General features: G+C 40.1%; 1 protein-coding gene across 1 annotated transcript in view; it reads left to right on the forward strand.

The window, feature by feature from the left end:
• The first annotated feature begins 4,406 nt into the window (after window positions 1–4,406).
• The window catches only part of PDE3A (phosphodiesterase 3A), a 306,358-nt gene continuing 292,828 nt past the window's right edge, over window positions 4,407–17,936 (forward strand). Inside the window, exon 1 of the mRNA XM_036865657.1 lies at window positions 4,407–7,079. Coding sequence (XP_036721552.1) covers window positions 6,111–7,079 — 969 coding nt within the window. The 5' untranslated portion in view covers window positions 4,407–6,110. The remainder of the gene's footprint in view (window positions 7,080–17,936) is intronic.

Consider the following 17,936-nt stretch of genomic DNA (forward strand, 5'->3'; position numbering starts at 1 on the left):
TCTTCACTTTTGAATAGAACATCGCCTTTTGATATATACGTATATGAGACTATTAAGTGAAAAGTATGCTGATTTCACACACACACAATTTATCATTATTTGTAAGACTTTAACAGAATATATATTTGTATTTTTACAGAACAGTTCACTTTTCAAAGAGTAACAACACTTGCAAGTCCAGAGGAGAGAGTTACTGATGTTACTGATGTTATCAATCGGAGTAACGGATGTGGATGCGACGGAGAACACATCAATGTATGGTAGGAAATATTTGGATTCTAGGCCCGATCATGATCACATCTACTTTATAAATCAGACTTAGTGTGTATCATTTCCAAATTTTTAAACTAGACAAAGATCATGCATTTGTGTTGCAGACCAACTGAGGGAATTTATGGGGAAGTGATAAAGAACTGTGACTTGTAGTTGGCAAGCTACTAAGGTCTTGGGATTTACACTATGTTTATTTTAACAGCCTTCATAAAGAATACGGTTGAATTACACATTTTATTAGTGAGTCAAATACTAGATGTCTAAAAAATTCCCATTTAAAGTGCCAAAGGTTAGAGGTGTACCTGAGATTATAAGCTCTCAGGCTCCAGGCCTGAAGACTTTATCTGCAAAAAGCTTTGTCCCTTTAATCCAACGTGACAACAAAATGTTATCGTTTTCTGCATAACAAAATGTTCTTGTTTTCTGCATGTGCTACCAAGTGAACAGGTTTCGAATCCCTGTACCTAAAGCACTCTGATTTCCTTAACGATTTGTTTAGATAAGGTAGAGCCAGCCTTTAACACCCAAAATGTGATGTCAGGAAGGCCAACTCTCAGACAATGGGGAAGCAGAGGACACATAAGCCGAAGTGAAGCTTCCTGGTGGTTTACTGCTATAGACAATCTGACTCTGTGAATAACAGCTTTGTGGATGCAACCTGTTCTTGCATCTTGCTTTTACTCTTTAGGGTTTTTATACTAGTTCACAACTGTATATTCAAAGCTGTTACTTAAATTCTTTGGGAATTGAAAAGAGGGGCAGCATTCCACAGAGGGGGAGGGAGACAATGCATCCCCAAATGCAAGTTTTCTACATTTTTTCCCTGACTAGATGTGGAATAGTTAGTGTTAATAAGATCTATCTTACCAAAATGTGTAATGTTCTTTAACTTAAATTCAACCCCTCAAGTAGTGTTAATTGGAATAGTTAGAGGCTATCTCATAGATGATGATGTGAGCTATGACTTTTTGGCAGTAATTTATATTCAGACATCTCCTAATTCTGGATTTCTCAGCTGACTTGCTAACCAAATGCATATATTTAAATGGCTTTTCCCCTGTGCCTGCCAGAAAACTGTTGTAGATGATGCACATTTCATCTGAGAAGCAATACAAAGTTTTCAGAACATTGACTATTACCTATTTCTCTTATAAATGAGTAACTTATCTAGCAATTTTTTAAAAAGCAACTTTCTGTGAAAAGCGCTGCTTGCATGATTTTGCCTGTGGGTTCAATCTGGGCAACCACCTCTTCAATTGCAGATTTTGAGGCAACTGCCCACTTGAGCAATTATACGTAAAAATATACACAGATTGTCTTTAACAGTAACAATGAACAAGAAAACAAATAAATGAACAAGACCATTTTGTGTAGGGATAAGTGCTACAGATATAATGAGACAGGGCTGTGTGAGAGTGAATGAAAAACGTGTGCGTGCAAATGGAGTCCCAAGGCTTTTTGATAAGACTGTTGGGGAAAAGCCTCTGTAAACAGGTAATATTTGGGGCGAGAACTGATGGAGCAGAAAGACCCAGCTATGCGAAAATCTGTAGATTCTAAGGTCCTGATTTGACATGATAAAGAACAGAAAGATGGCTTGAGGGTAAGGGAGGCACTTTCCATCAGAAGCCACTAGCCACGTGAGGCTATTAAAATTTAAATTAAAATAAAATAAAATACCCAAACTCAGTTCCTCAGTGGCACTAGCCATTGTTTCAAGGGCTCAACAGCCACCCATGGCTAGAGGCTACCATATCTGAAGTGCAGAGTACGTTTCCATTGTAGAAGAACTTTCTAATAGACAGTGTTGCATAGTGAAGTAGAATTGGAATAGGACGAGAAGTCACAGAGAGTGGCTTGGAAAGATCCTTGCAGGCTGTTGGGGGACTTTAGGTCATGCAGGTGTGACGGGAAGCCTTTGGACAGTTTTAAGGAGGGAGCGACATCATAGGATTCACATTTGAAAACCATCACTCTGGCTGTCGTGTAGAAAATGAGTGGTAGGAGGGCAACACCCTCCTCCAGGAAAGTTATTGCAACTGTCCAGACCAGGGATGATGATGGGTCCTGGGTTGGTCATTATAAGAGGAATGGTGAAAAGTGGATAGATTCAGGTTGTATTTTAGAGAAAGAATCAAGTGGACTTGCTAATAGACTGGAGCTAGAGCAAGGCAAACAGAGGAAGGAATGGAGGGCAATACCCTCCTTGGGGGGCTGAGCAACTAGATAGGTGGTTATGTTTTCTTCCTGGGGTGGGAGAGGACCAAGGAGAAATAGGTTGAGTGTGTGGGGATTGGTGGTGGAAGGGCAGGGAGGGAGCTGGAAGTTAAGAATTGTGTATTGGATAAATTATATTTTAGATACCCATTGGATTACATGCACGGAGGCCAGGTGTGTAGTGGAGAATGAGTGAACCTATACTATGGGGTATAAACTTTTGAATTTAACAGAATTCCCTTAATGATAACTATATTTGGCCAAATGCAAGTGATATGCAATGGGGTTAATTTCTAGATCCTCTTCACAAAGTACTAATAAAACACAATCCCTGGCTTTGGCTAAGTGGAGGGCTTTAGCAAGTCAAATTTGAATTTTTCTTTCCATTTTCCCTATTCTCTTTTTCTGTGTGTACCACATTTTCCTGATCTTTTGGCTGTGTTGTCACTTTCTTGAATTAGAACTCATCAGTCACTGTCTGCAGAAAATGGGAAGTTTCTATTTCTATGTGGTTGCTCAATGTCCGCTTTACGAGTTGGGTCTGATTTCATTTAATATGCTGCGCACAACGCTAGACACTTCTTTCAGGTAGTAGAGCACTGAAGCTTTCTGCATCTACCTAAGACGAGTATTTTGTTGTTTTCATTTCTCTGCCTCCAGATTCTGGATGGTAATGCCGGTGAGGGGTGGAATCTACCTTCTTTCCTTTCGGTGGGGCAAATAACTTTCTGGTTGTGATGTTTGTTGAGAATTGGGAGAAATCAGGATATTGCCTCTCTAATACTATTGAACACCTCAAGAATGTCATTGTTTAACATACAGATCTAGTGTTTTTGTTTTGCGGCCATTAACAAATGCCATTCTTATGTTTTTTCCGTCGCAATGTTGCTCTAATATCTACATTCCATCTCCTACATGTTCAGTTTTTATGGTGATTTATTGATTTTTTCTAAAGAACTGAGATAACTGTGGGGGGTAGACTGCAGTGAAAATGGAAGTATTCTAAAATTCTCACTATTCCTTTCTTTCTAACCTTGATATATGCCCAGATTTTAAGTTTCTCATTTTAATATGGTATTTTTGATGCCAGTGGATATTAGCATGATATTCCAATCAAGGCTTTTCACTCTGAAATGTTTCAGGTAGGCGCTGGCATATGAATCATACGTCTAAAAAGGAAACTCAAAAAAGTATGTGTGCAGGCTAGGGGGCTCATTTGTCTTTGGCAAAGACATCGCTGCTCCTGTTTCTTTAATTATTAAACAGATGGTGCCCACTGCCATTGACTAGCTGCCCAACTTGTTTTGCATGTGGAAACACGGTTCTGGACATCTGATGGAGAAAATCTGTATCATCATAGCTCCTCATATCCATTTATGCCCTAATACTAATCCCTGTCCCAAACTAGAGCAGGCTGTTTCCCATGAAGCTAAGCTTAAGACTTAAGCCAACTTCTCCCCTATCCCATGATTTAATTTTATCTCAAGTATCTCCTTTGCCTTTTCTTTATATTGCTTCATCTCTACACATAAAATACAGTGGCATATTGAGCCAATTATCCAAATACTCCAGGCTCTAAACACACTTTAACCTGGAATGTCCAGATAATTAAGACACAATGGGATTATTATTATTATTGAGGGCAAATGGCATCTAAGGTAGCCATATTAAAAATGAACAAGAGTGGACCTATTCTTGTGTTAAGTGGAGAAAGAAACCAGCTCCCCACATTGATGGACTTTAAAAAAGTCCATTGAACAGATATTGAATTATTTCTCATAATCTGCCCAAAAAAGTTAGCTTTAAATTTTTTTCCTTCAGTTTCACAAATACTACATTCCTACAGTACATGAAATGTGTAGCCTGTAAACTTCAATAACTAGGGTCATGATTTTTTTCTCATAAGCTTTATTCATGGTAGACATAGTATTTCACAACCAGACGGTCTTCTAAGATCTTTTCTAGTGTTAACCTACCTGTTCTCACCACCCATCTCTTGAGATTTCTTTATATTACTTTCATGATTGACTGTTTGGGCTTCCTAACTTTGTACACCTTTTTGAGGCCAGGGTCACTTAATCTCAATGTAGTTTTACCATCCACCATCAACAACAACTGTTGACTATTATTCGCATGCATTTTTTTTTAAAGTAACAAGTTTTTAAAAATGCTCTGCCCTCCCCCTTCTTTTTAAATAATGCTATTACGGTCTAGGTAGCTTGTTGAGATTTTCCATTATTTGGCCCAACAGAAAAGCTTGGCTTTTCTGTTGAAAACAGACCTTCCAGCAGGAGCAGTCAAGGCCTTACAATGCCACCTGAAATTGGTTTGCTGTTGTACCTGATATAAGCATCTTTGAATCACTCAGACAGTAGATGTGGCTGTCATTTTTCACGACAGTGGGAAGTCTGTTGACTCCCATCGCCTGCTAAGTATCCAAGCACAGTCCTTTTTTCCCCCAACGTCCTGGCCAGCTTGGCGTGAGGGCCAGCCGCAGACCCCCGCGCCCCCCGGATGCAACGAGCTGGGCGGTGGACGGGTCTGAGCAACCCCTTCGCCAAGGTGCTGGCTGCGCGGCCCGGCTCCGGGGAAAGGAGCGCCGGAGCTGAGAGCAGCGCCTCCTCCGGGGGAGGGGCGGGAGCTGAGCTGGGAAAGCTTTCCTAGGGAGTTGCCTTAAAGAAAGCAAGCGGGATTGCAGATCACTCCAGCTGCCTGCTTTTTATACAATTGTAACTAGTCGTCTCCACTCGCTTCCCTTCTGCAACATTGCAAATCACCACCAACCTCGCACCAAAAAGAAGGAAAAAAAAAAAAAAAAAGAGAGAGCAAATCTCCTTCTCCCTTCTCACCCTCCCGTTCCTCTCACCCTCCCTTCCTCTCCAGCTCGCTCGCCCTCCCTCCTTTCCCTTGCGGCAGCCGCTCGTCTCTCGGACTGGGTCTCTCTCCGACGGGACTTAGCAACTTCTTGGTTATTTCTCAGCCCCTTTTCCATTTTCTCCACCCTTTGCCATGAACTGGACCTACGGACGCTGGGGAGGCTGTGCTTTCTGCCCCAGGCAATGGCGGTTCGCTTCCTGGGGCCGGGCCGGGGAGGACCGGCCGAGGAGAAAGAAAGAGTGATAGAGAAAGAGCTGCAGGAAGGAAGAGAAGGGGGACCTCCATCTGCCGCGGGCCCCGCGCGCAGCAGCGCCCGGGATGGCCCCGAGCTCGCCCTGCGCCCCCGGCTCCAGCAGCGGCCGCGGACCCCGCGCGCAGGACGCCTCGGGCAATCTTTAAAATCCTGAAGTCCGAAGAGACCCCGGAGGACAGAAGTCGGGGGGTGGGGGTGGAGCGGAGAATTTTGCAAAGCTTTCCCAAGAGAGAAAAAGAGGAAGTCTGATCGTTTCTGCCTGTGCTAGCTTTTCACTTGAAGGCTCCTCTCTCTGGAGCATCTAGCCTTCTCCAGGAGTTATTCGAAAGCTGAAACTTTCAGTGCTCGCGGGCCTGGGAGAAGAAGGAGGGATTCCGAGGGTGGGATTGGGAGGAGAGCAAGCGAGCGTGCGTGCGTGTCTGTGTGTGTGTGTGTGTGGCGGGGTGGGGGCGTCGGGGGGACCTCGGGGACTCCGCGAAGAGGGCGCACCATGGCCGTGCCGGGCGAGGCCGCCCGAGTCGGGGCCAAGCCCGGCCACGCAGAGGCGAGGCCGGCCACCGCCGCGGGCCCGGACTGCCACCGTCGCGCGGGCCCCTCATCGCCCCGGGACCCGGGCTGCCGCGGCTGCTGGGGCGCCCTGGTGCTGCGGCCGCTCCGGCGCTCGCAGAAACTTTCCTCGGCGCTGTGCGCGGGCTCCCTGTCCCTTCTGCTGGCGTTGCTGGTGAGGCTGGTCCGCGGGGAGATTGGCTGTGACCTGGAGCGGAGTGAGGAGGCGGCGGCGGCGGCGGAGGAGGAGGAGGAGGAAGCGGCCCCGGGAGCAGAAGGGGGCGTCTTCCCGGGGCCTCGGGGAGGTGCTCCCGGGGGCGGCGCGCCGCTCGGCCCCTGGCTGCAGCCCTCGGCGCTGCTCTTCAGTCTCCTGTGTGCCTTCTTCTGGATGGGCTTGTACCTCCAGCGCGCCGGGGTGCGCCTGCCTCTGGCCGTCGCGCTGCTGGCCGCCTGCTGCGGGGGGGAAGCGCTCGTCCAGATTGGGCTGGGCGTCGGGGAGGATCACTTACTCTCGCTCCCCGCCGCGGGGGTGGTGCTCAGCTGCTTGGCCGCCGCGACATGGCTGGTACTGAGGCTGAGGCTGGGCGTCCTCATGATCGCCTTGACTAGCGCGGTCAGGACCGTGGCCCTCATTTCCCTAGAGAGGTTCAAGGTCGCCTGGAGACCTTACCTGGCGTACTTGGCCGGAGTGCTGGGGATCCTCCTGGCCAGGTACGTGGAGCAACTCTTGCCACAGTCCACGGGGGCGGCTCCGAGGGAGCATTTCGGGTCCCAGCTGATTGCTGGGACCAAGGAAGAGATCCCGGTGTTTAAGAGGAGGAGGCGGTCCAGCTCCGTGGTGTCCGCCGAGATGTCGGGCTGCAGCAGCAAGTCCCATCGGAGGACCTCCCTGCCCTGCATCCCGAGGGAACAGGTAAGCGCTGGCAGCCCCTCTCACTCACCTCTCGGGAAAACTTGAAACCCTTGGGATCCGCCACAAAGTGGAGGGAATTCGAGCGCTGGGAACAGAAAGAAAGATAGCCCAGAAAACTGCTCTAACTTCAGACTTAGTTGGAAACTAGCGGGTTTTTCTCCCCCTCTCACACAGTATTTTATAACCTGAACAACAGGAACCCGAATAAGTAATAAAACTAGATGAGCTTTGCGGGGTCTTCCACAGCTGGGCCAACTTTTTAGATCTGCTACACCTGCGTATGGCTTGCCTCAGGCTTTCCTCCTTTAGCAGAAATGTTCGAATTAAGTTTAATTTTTTTTTTTTAAGCGATGGGTGATTTTTAAAACGAGGATTTTACTAGATTTCTTTCTGTTTCTTTTTATAAAATTTTTTTCTTCTAAAGGGACAGGTAAACTTTTATGGACGTCAGTAAAAATATTTTACAGTTAAAGCAAGGCATGCTTGAAGGTGAGGTGCTGATACGCTCTCTGGTCTTGCAGTACGTTTTACTTGAAGAGACTGCGTTTGGTGGTGCCCAGTTTGTTTTTAAGTGTGATTTGGGGACATACATTATTACATGCTCATGTGTTTTGTATTATCGTCATAAACTTCAATTTGGGGAACAATATGTCTGAACTTAAGAATTTGCCAGAATCATGGACTGCGCTGTTAGTATCAACTTAAGAAAACATATCTCTTGAGTATCTACATACTTAAGTGAATATTTAGAAATTCAAATGGATTTATACAGGAAACATTAATTCAGGAGAGTATTTCTAAATTGCTGGGAATATCAATCTTTCAGGGAGGAGGAGGAGGAATCTAGAATTATGAGTGAAGTTATCCCAAATAAAAGTTCAGTGAATTATGGGGACCAATTTCCTTATTATCATGAAGTGTTTTGAGACCATGGAGTATAGTTGCTATAAAGGGCATAAAAGAACAAATCCCAATTTTAAAAGCAGATTGTATCTGAGAAGGAGTACCTCAGCATTTGCCTCTCTACTCCAAGCTGATTTGACACTTGGGGGTAGGGGTGGTAGAGAGCTGCTTATGTACAGCAAGTGGAAATTTACACTTTTCCCATTTAAATTTATGCCTACCTGTGGTACTATTAGGACAACTTCAGGGAGTGAGAGAGTATCCTAAGACATACTAAGCTTTTTCTTTTTAGGTTATTCTGTGGATAATCATTTGGGTATTTCTAAGAAATAGCAGTCACCATATGGTGTGGTGGCCAGTTTGTTTCTGAAATGGAGTTGAACCCACAGAATGTGGTTGTTTGACATTATTTAGCAGAATGGATGACAGCATCATAGTCTCTGTGTTTATTTTAAAACAAATGTACTTATTTAGCTTTTCGTTTAGATAAAGCAAATATTTCTTGGGTTTAGCTTACTCTAAGAGTGAAGTTAAAAACAGGCCACTGACTGATACTCAGTTTTGGTAGAAATCTGGAAATCACCAGAATAAAGTAAGCTGTCTACTTAAGGGTAAACCAATGAGGGGGAAAAACATTTTAATTTCTTTTTAAAGTCACCTAGAGAATGTCTTTTAAATGAAAACACTGCTAGTTTAAATATTTTGTGAACACACTTTTCTTTAACTTATAAGGAAATGTGATCTGATCATTGCAAAATTTAACCTAAATTTCTAAGTCAAATCTGTGATTTAAGCATAAATAACTTGACTCCAAATTAATGTCGTTTAGCCTCTGAAATTAAAATTTCTGAAATTTCATATTAACATTTAGAAGGTAAGGAGTTAAGGGTGGATTTAAGATAAGAAGTTGTTTAGGGGAATTAACCAGCGGTGTTAATTAGCCTGTAGATTTTTATTGGTTTTCTCTGGTTTGAATTGATAAAAGGAGGATTTGAATAATCTGCAAACTTATAAGGAATTAACTGAGCTTTGCATTTTTACGTGTTTTGCTGATGACTTCTGTTGAAAATGTATATTTGTAATCTATTTTGGTCAGTTTTCTTGGCTGCTATTTTTTTAAAGGCTGTGTTTATGAAGACTCTTCTAAAGTGAGAGACTATCTCTTATGGTTGATGGAAAAACAAGGTTACATTTAGCAGAAATTTATTCACTGGAAGTTTTAATGAGGGCATGGGTGAGTGTGAACGTGTTACTTAAGGCTAGTTTTTATATATGACTCATTTAGGTTGTTGCTGAGCATAATTGTTGGGGGTGGGTGGGAACTAACACGCACTAGGATCTTATAAGACAGGGCAATATCTCATACGTTAGCCTGTGTGAAAAGTTCAGGAGCTATATAGTAAATGGCTTATCTGTTTTACCACAAGGAAACAAACTTCTCATTAAGGGTGCAAAGTGTACCACTGTCATCCGCATGCTTTATGAAGTCAAGAATCAAAATAATTATAAAACACATATATAACACTGGCCTGAATGCTACCTGATTAGGAGTTCTTTTCTGAAAGAACGTCTACTCTTAAGACAATCGCAGGCAACAAGTGAATTTTAAGTAGAGGTGTGAGTACATAAAACACAGAGAGGCTGGCAGAGTCCTCTTGAGAATTTATTTGGACCTTGCTCATTACGAGGTTTAAAGGTGAGAGAATTCCAGCCTTTTCTTTTCCAGATGAATGATAGTGGCCACTTTCTTGGGACCTCTCTCTCTGCAATGACTCAATTCTAAAAGGTCAAGGAGAGTAGATGATAAAATTTTCATAAGGCAAACCAAATGACAGATGGATTTCTGTCCCTCCCTTCCTCCCTCCCTCACTCCCTTTCTCCCTTCCCCAACCATACTGAAGACAGTAGATCAGCTATTACATATAGAATTGAGTTTTGCAGCATTGATCATAAAGATGGCTTCAACCAAAGAGAAGAGACATAGATCTAGTCTTCAGTCCCAGAATTAATGGGACGTGGGGTGTGTCTGTGAGATGCAAGTGAAGGTATCTGCTTCAGGAAAGAACAAAGTTGGTAACATTTGCATGGCTTTTAGTTCAATCCTACCAGCCCAGTATCCTCAAGATTTTGTAGATCAGTGAGTCAAACTGTACTTTTTTGGTTAAGAAGGCAGATGGTTCCATTAAGGTGTATGTATCTTTCCTGAGCAGATGTTCACGTCCCTGAGCAGGTATCACCGTGCCCTCTGAACTCTAAGGTCCTTAGAATTTCTTGGATTATTAGATATTATGCATGATTAATAAATATGTTAGTTTTAAACATAAAATTTTAATTTAACAATTTTTAACACTTGGAAATTGTATTTGAAGGGATGTCTCTCTATTCTCCTCATACATCAGAGAAGGCAATTGGCCAGACATTCCCCTCTAATTACTGGGACCACCATGCACATTGATTTAAGAAAGATTCCAAACCAATGCCATTTTATTATAGTTACATATTAAGAAGAATTTAATATCTTTGCCTATGGTTTCACATAAAATAAACACAAGCCGTATGCCTCTCACTGTTAATGCAGTTTTACCACTTCATGACAAAATTCTTTGTGATGGGTACAGTATCAGTCAGAAATGTACAGCTATATACTTCACATTGTGTAATTAAACATCAAAATAGTTTCCCAGACATAAGTCCTTACAGCTCTCAATTAAACATCTTTAGCAAAAAACATCTTTAGCAGATTTTTGTAGGAATGTAGTAGTTTTTGCAAGAGTCTAGTGGTTGGTTATCAAAAGTAGAATCACGTTTTTCATCAGTGATGTAAGAAAGGTATTTTCAAGCAAAAAAGCCAACAACAAAACAAAAATAGTGGAATATAGTAGTAGGTGTAGTTTTCAATGGTAGGCATATGGTAGGCGTTCTTACATGATTGGTAAAAAGTATAACTTACTTGCATTTACAGTATAGATTGCTTCTGAAAATACAGAATGTATTGTCCTTTAAACTCCTAAATACATTTCAGGATAATATAACACTTCTCAAATTGAATAAGTTTCTGAAACAACCATGGGTTTTTAATTCAATTGTAGCTTCTATCACATTTCAGTAGTATAACTCTGCTCATGGTTATACAAAGAACAATATTGATTATTTATGACCTGCTGACAGAATTAAAATTAATTAATGCCAACTTTTGAAAACCCTAAAAAGGAAAAAACAAGATTTTCTCATCCCTTGGGAAAGGTGAGGGAAAAGAATTTTTTGGTGTGTAGGGACAAAATTGTGATTTTACTTGGTGAATATAGACATTTAAAGCATACTGAAAAACTGTTTTGACAGAAAGAGTCAGTGAATCTATATAAATTTACAGAGGTTGGAAGGAGGCAAACAGTAATTTTACTCTTTCTGTATTGAGCCTAAAGTGTAAAAAAGTTAAAACTGTAGAACTGAAAGAAATGCTGTGTATGCTGGGCTGTCATGTTAATTAAATAAACAACCAGAACAGTGACTCTGTGTATGAAATACATTTTGAAAAGCCTGGAGGGGAGGGGCGCAGGCAGGCAAGGGTGAGTGACACTGGCATGAAAAAACATTCATTATATCTGTAGTGACATTTGTGTGAATTTGTTGTAGTCTGTTAGGAAATACAGCTCTGAGAAGAATCTCTTCAGGACTCTACGTGAATAAAGGCCTCACCAAATTTAATTTCACTTCCCTTTTCAATAAATTCTCATTTATTATGTTGAAGTAGGATGTTTATGAGCCTCAAAATTAGAAACATGCCTATATATTACATTTTAAGATTTTCAATTAATATGGTTTGTGCCAGTAACAGCCCAGTAGAGTCTATGTAGACTTCCTTGAAAACTTGGCATATTTAATCTAGCAAAAGAATGAGTTTATTTGGGGTTTAGGGGTGGGAATTGGATTTTTCAGAAAACCTGTTTTGCATAGGGCAAGTTTCTTGAGCTTTGCGAAATTAGACATAATCCTACGTGTTTCTGGTGAATTGTTTTCATTGGCCATGTGTCTCCTATTCCATGGAGTCTCCGCCTCCCTTTTCTCTTCTGAGTGTGATATTTATAATTGTGTCTTAAAAAAAAAACCTCAAATATATTAGATTGAAAACTCAATTTGCGTTTATTTTCTACATTCACGTTTTCAGCGAAGCTCTATCAAATAATTCAGAATGAGCCAGAAGAGTCAGACACCTCCATATTCTTGCACCTAAATCTGTGCTCTGTTAATATTCAAATGACCGTTAGATCCTTTACATAGAAATTTAAATCCTTGTAGGAATTAGCTATCAGTATATACTTTTACTATTGGTAGTATTTTTTAAAGGAGTATTTTTTGTTTGTTTTTGTTTTCCGTAAGGCTTTCCTGGGGAATGGTCTTTTAACTTTGCACTTGAGAATGTACGTTTGCACTGTTGTCAACGTAAGATACACAGGTTTGATCTCTGGGGGGAGAAATCTTAAAGATGTGCAGAAGTTATAGTTCAGAGAAAGATCTGTCAGATAGCAGTTGTTGAAAATATTAGTCGTACGTGTTCACCCAAAATGTACACTATTTTAAAAGATGCTATCCTTAGCTAATGTTATTCATAAAAGTTTTTGGTCGGTGAACCTATAAAAAGTCATATCAACATATTTTTGTCTATGTGTTAAGCCTTGTGCTAGAAAGCATACAGATTGCACACAGGTATGATGTAGCACCTTAGCTCTGCAGAGCTTAGAACCTAGTTAGGGTAATGAGACATCAACCTAAGAAAAGGGGAAATCACAGTAAAATATCTAAATGACCTCTTAGATAATTGTTGAAGGAATGCATACAATAGCTTAGAGCAGGTTTTAAATCTAGATCCAGATCTGTTCATCGCTTCTCTGAAATTTTATGTAAAACTTCATCTGTTCATTTTTCTGGGGAAAAAGTTGATATTTTCACAGATTTTCAGAAGGTCCTCTATACATAATGGTTAAATATAAATGTTTTATTTAGATTTTGAGCAGGTTTAGGTTTTGAAGACAAGGGAAAATTGTTTCTTTGAAGTGGAAATTATTTAGTATACACTAATAGGACTTCTGAAATACAGGTAAAACTGTTATAGGATTTAGGACATGTTATACCTCAAGGTACCACAACGATGGTTCTCCTATCCTGAGGTAGTCTATGGCTGTAAGGAACTTGTAATGCGATCTTAAAATGCTTAATTCTGTGCAGGCTGTAGTTAGGAGACTAGAATTAGTCTGATTTTAGAGAAAAGGAAACTGAGGGAGAGTCCGTTAAAAGTTGTAGCAGCCTGCAGCAAAATGTTGGCTTTTATCCAATTCTCTCTTGGACTTGAATCTGCCGCTGGGGGAACAGAGTAGGAAAGGAGTAAGGCAGATCATTTTAAGCCTACGTTTCATTTGTAATTTTCAACTCTAAATTCTCATTCAGAATTAGAAGATTGAGTAAAACCCATTGACAGGACACATATCACAAAACTCTTTGGAGCCCTTACAATGAATTTTCTGGTCACCTACCAGGCAGCCTTTAGAATGTATTATTCAGGACTTTGTCCCAGAAATGAATGCCAATTGCATTGCAAAGTCCTACTTTGTACACTCTTTATCTCATCAAAGAAGAGTGTGTGATGGTGGTGTAAATATTGATTTTGGTTTTCATTTTAGTTTTTCAATAAATTGATTTAAAAATGTTCAGGATTTCAGACTTCTGTTTGAAAAGTCATCTGCACATGGGTAAAGCATTTCTTTGTTAGCAAAAACAGCTGGTAGTTTTTGTTCACCTAAATTATTTTGCATGGTTTCTGTAGGAATCTGTTAAAATGTAAATAAATAGGATGTAATATTAGAGGAAGTCATGAAGAACATTACCATTTAGAAGATGGAAAGCTATTTGGGAAAAGTCACAAACGAAACAGCTTCTGTCTGTTTGATTTGATTAGAGCTGTCATTTATTATTGAGGAATCTGAATGATTATTACAGATTTTAAGTACTGCCAGTCCTGCTAAGATAGTGATGAAGTTACTTATATGTATTCATGTTTTTTCATCCTAAGAATATGAATAGTTATAAGGAGCACACGATGTCCGTTGGTGTGTGTGTACGTGTATGTGCAAGACTTTTTCCTCTGCCAGGAAATTGCTTTGGTTGCATCAATTTAGTGGAGAAACAGTGTCACCCAGTGGCTTTGATGAAAACAGTCCTGTAAACATTATAGATAAGCGCTGTCCAATAGAAATATAACAAAGTACTGAATTTTCTATTTTCTAGTAGCCTTATAAAAGAGTAAAAAAAAAAAAAAAAAAACCAAACAGGTGAAATCCATGATAATACTGTTTAATTTAATCCATTATACCCTGTCAACAGAAAATCAACATAAAAAAGCGAGGTATTTTGCTTTCTGCTTTTTGTGCTAAAGTCTAAATACGTGGTGTGTGTTTTCCACTTACAGCACATCTCAATCTTGTGCAGCCACATTTCAAGTACTTGGTAGACGCATGTGGCTAATGGCTACCTTTTGGGACATTTTTAAAGAGGTGAAGTACTTGAATACTAATGTCACCTCTTCTGTTATAATGGAAAATCCATGTAGATTTAATGATATCACTTAATATACAACTGTTCACATTTGTATGTAGTCTTGATAGCTCATTTTTGTACCACTTACCACTAATAGTTGGCACGTCAGTCTGTTTTCCCTCTTTTCTTCATTTCTCATTATTGCACATATTTTAAAATATGTTGATTTTAATTGGAGCGGGAGTTTAACAGAGCCCTTAAATAAGGAAGCTTTTTGTTAACTTGATTTGTAACACAGAATCAGGATTTCCAGCTAATTATGAATTTGCCTTTGGAAGTGTGGTTAGTTAACAGGGATGGCTTATATATACACGGTGTGAACACGTGATCAGCCGTGTTCATGGTGATTAGTCTGTAATTGGGTTATCTAATGTCTCTTTAGAAATGAAAGTGCTTATGTTTGTAATGCAGGTCGTTATCTTGGTAACTTAGGAAACTAAAGCCGCAAACCGGCTAGTAGCTTTAATGGATGAAAATTCTAACAGTGTCTGTAAAGCGCTGATGATTCTTCACTGTTGCTTATGTAAACACCACTCTCATGGATATACAAAAGGAAAATGCTTCCATTTTGTGTACAGAGAGGACTGGAGATTTTGATAGTGTGGAATTTCTAAACTAGGAATTGAGATTAGGTGGCTTTTGAAGCTCTGTGTGATTTCAAACTGCCGGGTAAACTCAAAAAAATGTACAGATGGAAAGGAAGAACTTTTAAATGTCACCTTCCTTCCATCTCCTTTCCCCAAGCTCTATGAACTCATAACTGTAGTCATAGTTCCAATATTGCATCGAGAAGTGATCAGAAAACAACTTTAAATATAGCATGTTACTTTATATACACAGATGTATAGAATTATTTTTTAAAGTATGCATTCATTTTGCGTATATTGGTTTATATCTGTGTGATGTTTATCATGACTTTTGATTTATAAATCAAAACTTATAAATGACTTTATGATGACTTTTGACTCATAAATTTCTCCCTTTTAAAGCAAGATCTATTATTTATCTTTGCACTAGAGAATAAAAATAGTGAGATACATAGGTTTTTACATATCACTTAGGAAATAATCTAGAAAGAGCAAAGGTAATAGAATCTAGATATACAAAGAAGCACATTTGTCTAAAATGAAATAATGTGGACTCAATCTCACTCCTGGTGAAGCTGGATTAATTTAGACTTCTTGAAGTAGCTAGCTGGAGAATAAAATGCCATAGTAATCATAACTGTTACTTGAAAGAGTTTGTATTTGAATGTAACTAGTCACTTGCCCTGGCTAATTTTGAAATTGCTTTAAATTAATGTAGAGGTTGGTCTTGTAATTTTTTTTGGGCCAGTCTTCTCTTCTGACAATGTACTGTATGTGTGTGTATGTATATATTTTTTTCCAAGAAATGCATTTTATTTCATGTTTTTTTTTTTAACATAATAGATTCTTCTCAGTCAGAGTGTGTTTAAGAATTTAAGGAATGCCTTCCTATCCCCTACACCCCGCAGTACCTTGTCAGAATATTGAAATAATTTTATGCAAGAAGCTTGTGGTTTTGATTTAATAGGATTTTTTAAAAAAATTATTTAATTTATTTTTTTATTTTTGACTGCGTTGGGTCTTCGTTGTGGTGAGCGGGCTTCTCATTGCAGTGGCTTCTCCTATTGCGGAGCACGGCGCGGGGGCTTCGGTAGTTGTGGCGCACGGGCCTAGTTGCTCCGCGGCATGCGGGACCTGCCCGGGCCAGGGCTCGAACCCGTGTCCCCTGCATTGGCAGGCGGATTCCTAACCACTGCGCCACCAGGGAAGCCCCTTAATTGGATTTTAATAGAAATTTTCCACCTTCTGAAGTAAGTTGAAATAACTGAATATTTATGCTATGTCTGTGGCAGGTGTTTCCTCCTCTTCAGGTGTAATCCACTTAAATAAACCTAATGGAAGTTGGAAGTCATAGCAGTATTATTTGGGGGGGAATGTTTTATTTTGTGGTGAGTCCTGTGAAGTCAGCCTCCTTTGGACGTTGTTAAACTCGCTTGAGCACAGAGAAAGGAAAGCGTTCTTATTTTTAAACCAAGTATTTCAGAGGATGGAATTAACAGGTCCACTTAGGAAATGGTCTTCAGGAGGCAGTGCTTGTCCTTGTGATATGAAACATCCCCTTGTTTGGGAGTTAGTATTTTGGGGTCCCGACTCAGCAACAGTCTCCCAGGAAGTTGGGAGAGGCACCCTGAGTTGCCTAGGCTTCCTTGAACATTTGCTTTCTAGGCTCAAGAACTGAAGAAGTCAGATTCACATCACAACGGTTCTCATTATAAAAGGAATCAACCTTTTTGGCCTCCTTGTGTCAGCCGTTAAGTATTTGCTTTAGAAAATTTCAGCCCAGTGCCTTGCTTGTGGTAGGCGCTAACTGGCGGAATAAATGGATAGAAAAGAAAGAAATGATTTTAATCTGAAATATTTATCCCCCTAATCTCCTGAGATTGAGCTAGTGATTAAACCCATTGAAATAAACTTCTATAGAGAGAAGAAAAGAAATAGCCTATTCACTTGTCTGTGAACTTACATTTTTAATGTTTGTACTTTTATTACTTTGAAAATATTCTCTGCCATGTGTCAGATAAGGGGCTGAATTTGCCTGTGCCTTTCATGGTAGGAAATCCCACGTTCAGCATGAGTCCTAGATATTTATTTTTAGCTCACTTCCAACTGAAAATAACCAAAGCCACCACCAAGATCACTGGGGTGTGAACTTTAGAAAGGTCTCTGAAATTAGGGCACATTTTTCAGAAAAATAAAAATTCAAGTCTTTTTCATGTGCAACTAATACATTAATTGAGAAAAAATCAACTTTGACGTTATTTGTTCCCGTCTGTCACTTTCTACAAAGTGTTGGCAGGTGTTCAGCTACATCTTTTTACCGTCAGTCTGTGTCCTTATTAGAGGTTCTTACTGAATTGCTGCGTTTTCTGAAAAGTCTAATGTAAAGTAAATACTATCTCTTTTTTTAATCTTTTAATTTGCTGTTACAAAATATAATTTGAGCCTGTTGCTTCCAGAGATGACTTTGTGAAATTAGCTTATTTCACATGTCATCCAACTGTAGCACTAGTCCAATTGTGCTGAATAATCTAGAAGTTTGGTAGCATAATTTCAGAGTCCAGAGGAATTTAAAAGTCAACAGTTCACAAGGTTTTATTGAAGTGACAGGTTTTAGTTTATACAGTCAATTTTTTTTTAGGGGGGTCCATCTAGTTTTTAATAGAACTTGACTTGTTAAAATAGAAAGTTTTAAGTCAAGTAAGAATATCTTGTTGCTGTAGTTATAATTCTTAATAGAGATATTGTCATCTCCTCTCACTGAAATCAGACATCTCTCTTC

This window comes from Balaenoptera musculus, chromosome 10 (genome assembly GCF_009873245.2).
Source record: "Balaenoptera musculus isolate JJ_BM4_2016_0621 chromosome 10, mBalMus1.pri.v3, whole genome shotgun sequence".
Classification (NCBI taxonomy): Eukaryota; Metazoa; Chordata; class Mammalia; order Artiodactyla; family Balaenopteridae; genus Balaenoptera; species Balaenoptera musculus.